The sequence below is a fragment of the Brassica oleracea genome, chromosome C8 (assembly GCF_000695525.1).
Source record: "Brassica oleracea var. oleracea cultivar TO1000 chromosome C8, BOL, whole genome shotgun sequence".
NCBI lineage: Eukaryota > Viridiplantae > Streptophyta > Magnoliopsida > Brassicales > Brassicaceae > Brassica > Brassica oleracea.
Genome location: NC_027755.1, coordinates 22,464,315 through 22,470,314, shown reverse-complemented (window position 1 = coordinate 22,470,314; position 6,000 = coordinate 22,464,315). Strand labels below are relative to the sequence as shown.

At 40.8% G+C, this 6,000-nt stretch overlaps 1 protein-coding gene across 1 annotated transcript; it reads right to left on the bottom strand.

Moving 5' to 3' along the window:
- Window positions 1–3,821: 3,821 nt before the first annotated feature.
- On the bottom strand, window positions 3,822–4,675 carry LOC106309782. Its single transcript, XM_013746914.1, has 2 exons — window positions 4,354–4,675; window positions 3,822–4,267 (listed from the first exon to the last, which is right to left on the bottom strand). The coding sequence occupies exons 1-2, from the start codon at window positions 4,573–4,575 to the stop codon at window positions 4,040–4,042; spliced, it is 450 nt and encodes a 149-aa protein (XP_013602368.1). The 5' UTR covers window positions 4,576–4,675; the 3' UTR covers window positions 3,822–4,039.
- Window positions 4,676–6,000: the final 1,325 nt, after the last annotated feature.

Below are 6,000 nucleotides of genomic sequence, written 5' to 3'. Positions count from 1 at the left end.
TTTCTAAGAGATCTGAATTGGTATCAGAGCCAGGTTGGGCCGTTACCATCATTAAAGAGCCTCAAGTTGGAGACTCGAATCTAAGCTTAAAATGAAGCTTAGATCATGGCGACAGGAGGAGAGATCACGAAAGCAGATGGCCGACGTGACTACAGCTGCGCCTCGCATCAAAGACTTTGGATCTGCATCAGTCCATTGTTTGATGTTGTCATTGATAAACTTCCAGGTTTTGTCGATGAGGATGAAGGAGTTACTGCATGGAGATTTATGTGGGCGAATCGCACCACCAACGCCAGCAGATAATCGTGAGGCATTCTATTGGTTCAAAAGATTTCACACCAATAGAGGAGGAGAGCTTGCCTCAGCTATGTTCAATCTAGGTTGCACCGATAGAGGAGGAGAGGTTACCTCAGCTATGTTCAATCTAGGATGCACCAATAGAGGAGGAGAGTTTGCCTCACATGAGTTCAATCTATTCGGTGAAGAGAATAGATTTGAAGCTATGGCAGCCGAGGTGGATTCTATCACAAGAAATAAGACGTGTGAGCCTGTGGATAGATCGGCTGGTGTTAAATATACACGGGTATGTGACACACGGATGGAAGTGTGTAACACGACTCACATAGGAGTGTGTGACACAAAGGTGGAAGCGTGTAACACAACGCACATACCAATGGAGTCAAGGTTCTCAAAGGCTGAAGACGAACCAGAGATAAAACTGTTGGGTGTTGAGCAGAATGCCGACATCCTTACCAAAGCTCACGTACGCAAGATGGCGGACGTGACCAGAGTTATCGTCGCAGTGAGCTTCAGCCACAAGACTCATCGCAACTTAAGTGAAGAGGTCAGGAGAAGGTTCTACAAGAACTAAGCCAATTCTAAGAAGAGGCAGTACGGAAGCGAGGAGAGCATCCGGTCTAACCTTGAGAAAGATGTGAATTTAATGGGTGGATTCACACACCATGGTGTGGTGAAGGAGGATTACTAGATGATTAAGTTCAAGCAAGTGAGGAGCTTAATCGGAGTTCAAGAAATTGATCTCCCTAATTCAAGTTGGAATTAAAGGGGTGAATGTTGGATAATTCCAAGTTTGTGGAAACTTAACATATTATTAGATGTTTAATATGTTAAGATAAACACAATAAGGAAACCTAGAAATAGGAAAATGAAGTTTCTATTTAGGTTAGGTTTGTGTTTTTCATATCCCACATGTTAAAGGGAATTGTCTTTCATATAAATATAGGTCTAATGGAGAGGTGTTCCATATGATCTAAGAGAAACATATTGAGAACTTTAATTTTGAGTAGTTTCTAAAGCTAATAAGAAAAGTTGTTCTTATAACTCTTTGTGTTTCTAAGAGATCTGAATTGGTATTAGAGGATGAAGAAGTTACTGCATAGAAGATAGTGTTTGCAAATCTACCAGATACAGAGACCAACCTCTTTGCAACTCTTCAGCCATTTTGCATTCAGATTCCATCGTCCTACTTGGAAGGAGACTGCTTCCTCGACACATTGATAGAGTGGAGAAAAGCTTTGCTTTGGTGCACAACAACTGAAAAACTAATTCCTGGAAAATATCCATCACTTTTGAATTATCGAATATCTCGAGCGTTAAAGCCCCGACAACCAGCGTAGCTTACAATAAGTATTAGCACACCCCCACAGACCCATCAGAACAAATATTACTTTAGCCAACACTTAGGATCATTAATGTATGTTTATCATAGCCACATACCCCCAAAAACTAATCCGGACTGAAGAAGTATGTTAGCTTGAGGAACTTATGGAGAATAGTATTATGCAAACTTGACAACTATGAGTGTGAGTGCGACCTACATGATTACATTAGAGTAACAGAACTGTATTCTGCAAACGTATTCTGATATTATGCAATATAAGTACTGGAAAACGCAAAATAAACCTCATTTAACCATGTGTTCAAAAAAAAAAAAAACCTCATTTAACCATATATGCAATCCTAAAACGCCAAGTCCTAAAGCCACTAGACCAAGGTTTCGACTACTTTTACCATGATTCTTCCATATGAATTCTGTTTTTCTAAATAAATAAAAAGAAGCTGATTAAAACATCATTATCTTGATTTTGGTCATTAGAGGCACATTGTCATGATTGTGACTCCCTTAGGATGATAGCACATGCAAAACGCATATCAAGGAGCACAAGAGATACTCAATATCGGGTCAGGTATGTTATTCCCTTGGGATGATAACACATGCGCAAAGCATATCAAGGAGCACAAGTGATTTGGACTCAATATCGGGTCAGTGATTCTCTTCCTGGTTCAGGTCTGTTGACATGACGAAATAAATGACAAGGAGTATCTGTAACATCCTGAATTGTGATATATGAAAATAGTTTAAGAGAATTGATTTGGTTACCTATGTCACCAACGTTGACTTACTTTTTCCGTCACACATCCGTTTAGAATTCATGAGTTAAGCATGCTTGGGCTGTAGTAGTGAAATGATGGGTGACCTATCAAGAAGTGATTTGCGATACCGTGTGAGTGAGACCAAAAACAAGGAGAAAGGTCAGGTGGTGATTGCGAGCCTTCAGAAAAATTAACGGAACGACCGTTAGAACGGGATGGGGTCCACGGACCGAGAGAGCAAGAGTAGGTGGCTCATTAGCCGTGGGCGGGTCGGGGCGTTATAAGTGGTATCAGAGCTGGTTAGCCATCTCGGTTCTGATCTGAGAGGCGTCTTGAGACCTGTCGTGGGGCGCAACGAGGACGTTGCGTTCTTTGAGAAGGGGTGAATTATAACATCCCGAGTTGTGATATATGGAAAAGGCTTAAGAGAATTGATTTGGCTACATATGTCACCAAAATTGACTTACCTTATCCGTCACACATCCGTTAAAAACTCCGGAGTTAGGCGTGCTTGGGCTGGAGTAGTGAAAGGATGGGAGACCTATCGGGAAGTGATTTGCGGAGAAAGGTCGAGTGGTGATTGCAGGGTCAGTAAACAATGATTTCGAGCCTTCGAAAAAATTAACGGACCGACCATTAGAATGGGATGGGGCCCACGGACCGAGAGAACGGGTGTGGGTGGCCCATTAGCTGTGGGCGGGTCGGGACGTTATAAGATGCTTTTTATGTGACAACCAGTCCCACTCACTAGAACCCCAGTCGAGCCTTCAGAAAAATTAACGGACCGTCCGTTAGAACGGGATGGGACCTACGGGCCGAGAGAGCGGGCGTGGGTGGTCCATTAGCCGTGGGTGGGTCGGGACGTTATAAGATGCTTTTTATGTGACAAACCGTCCCACTCACTAGGATCTCAGGCTCACAGCCCTGCAGGGCACCGACTCCAACCCCGCCATTATGAGTTCTCTTTGACTTCATAATTAGGTTGTTGGTGCGCTTGGCGTTCCTCGAACCCAAGACCTAATCCTTTAACAACACTCCCACAAGAATCCATAATTATGTTGTTGGTGCGCTTGACGTTCCCCAAGACCTCATCTAAGACCTCACCATTTAACAGCACTCCCACATGACGAGTTGTCACCAATCGAGTTTAACAACACTCCCACATTACGAGTTGTCACCAATCGAGAAACGCCATGCGCACCAACAACCTAATCACATACCAGAGAAATCCTACGGTTGTTAATTGTTGAAGTGTAAGTTAATCAACGGTGCAGATGAAACGTAACAAGAAAAGGCGGTTATTATGTTCGCGCATAATTTTAACTGCCAATCTTCATTAATTCTTGAAAGAAGCGTTTCCTATTCTCTAAAGAGAGATTTAAAAAAAAAAAATTGTGATAACATGTAGGATTCCCTTCCTAATTTAAAATCCTTGAAATAATTCCTTTATTTATTTTGAGTAAATATTTTGGAACAGATTTGAAAGTAGATTTTGCTTGTAATACATAGACAACCATTTCGTTGCTACATAACTGTTTTCAGACAACAATACTTCAATGAAAACGCTATTTATGCATTTTCATTTATTTGATTTCTATATACAAGAAAATATTATGCTATTCTCGTGTGCTCTCATCTTCACAATTCAACGACGATTGGGCTGGGCCGTAGTAGAGTCGGGCTTAAGAGAGCGAACGAGAGATAGTTTAGCTATATCGGAAATGGCCCCGTTTCGAACGGCGGCGGAATCACTGACCAGGATCTCATACGCCGCCTCGAAAGCCTCGCGCCAGAACTGAGGAACCCTAACTCCGCCGGAGCGTCCGTACACGTCCCACATATGCCTCACCACTTTCTCTCTCTCCTCAATTTCCTGTCGTTTACCGGAAAAAAATCCCAAATTAATAAAAAAAACAATTTCGGGGAAAAAAACATTTCAATTAATTAATTAATTCGTACCAAGACGTCGAGATCGTCGCTGACGTGGAACCCGAACTTTCCGTCAACGGAATGAAACAGACCGAGTCCTTTGAGAGAGACGGAACCGGTTAACATAGAACCTAACGCCAAGAGGAGAACCGCTACTAAAACCCAAAGCTTGTAACCAGCGCGTTTGCGGTCGGAACCGCAGTTTGCAGGTTTTCTCACCGGTAAGAGCGTTTGCGAACCTTCAAATTTCATTTTTGATCTTTCGAATTGAATTCTGGTTATGATGATGGCCCCTTGATAAAGGAAACAAGGATCCGTGTGAAACGAGAGACTTTTGTAACTTGTAAGTGGATAAAAACCCGTACGGTCTTCACTTAAAAACTAAGTGGGGACAAGGGAGTTGACTTCGTTTTGACTTTATTAACGCGTTCTCTTATTATGGCTGCGATAATTTAACTATAGCTAATCCAGACGGTGGATTTAGAAGTCTTCGTGTCCAAACAGTCCTTACATGAACCGATAAAACCAAACCAATCCTGATATTGGTTCACGGTGTTAATCCAGACCCGTTTTAGTGATAACGGGCTTGTTTTTATTATACTGGCCCTAGTCCATTTAAGCTTGAGCCTATTATCAATCCTATGGACACATGTTTTTGATTGCGATATGCATAGAGCTCTGAGCAACAAAGTTGATTCACATGTTATCGTTCCTAACATCTCTTGTGAATCTTGTGATATAACATTCTTTCTAGCTAACTCTGAATAGATATAAGAACAACTCTATAAATATATGTCCATATAAGTATTCACAGAAAGGACCATCTATTCCTTGTTTACTACACGTATCCATAAGGCATAATGACTTATAAAATGTTCTCATCTTTATGGTCCCAATTCCACTAGTCAACTAGCTAGTAAGAAAAGGAGTATCGACCCAATAGAGATGATTAGGTTTCAAAGCATATTTCTTGCCATTTTAACATTTTGATGTGTAAGAAGGGTATACAAAATATATAGAGACTGTTGTATATTGTGGTATTAATATGTTGATTTTGAATACTGATTTGGATAATAAGTAAATTAAAAGGTGGTCTACGAACAAAACAAAGATCAACTTATACAAAAGATAACAAACCGTACGTTCACATGTCTTCCATCTATCTAGATGACTAAACACCGTACGATGACTGAAAGTTATCAGGTGCGTGTCTATAATAAATGTTGGTTGTATTGTAATGCCATTATATGTGAAGCTAATACACTCTAAATCCATTAACATACAGAGCTAAGACTTCACACGAATATTAAAATATGGCTCACCATCTTGTTATACTGAGACCATCCAATACCAAATCTTTAAGAACATATTCTAACATTGCCCAACATGTTAGGTCAAACATATTTTGTCCACTCAATGTCCGTGCGATAATGCCTATATATACACATATCACTAGAGTGTACTCATCAACACATCAGAAGTAAGAAAAAAAATATAACGAGAAACGGTGACATGAAGAATGAGAAGTTGTGTGGTAGCCAAGGATGACTTGCCTGCGTCTTGAACCATATCTATCAGAGACTTGATCAGCAGTCTCTGAGTTGGGTTAGTCGTTAGGCAGTCTCTTTGGCTATTCAAACAATTCTCTTTCTCCTCATTTCACATTTCTCTTTTTCA

Bases quoted from the DNA above. Each gene is read 5' to 3' on its own strand.
- LOC106309782 (XM_013746914.1), bottom strand. From the start codon at position 4,575: ATGAAATTTGAAGGTTCGCAAACGCTCTTACCGGTGAGAAAACCTGCA. The intron at 4,268-4,353 runs GTACGAATTAAT...GGTAAACGACAG, and splicing joins GCGACGATCTCGACGTCTTG to GAAATTGAGGAGAGAGAGAA.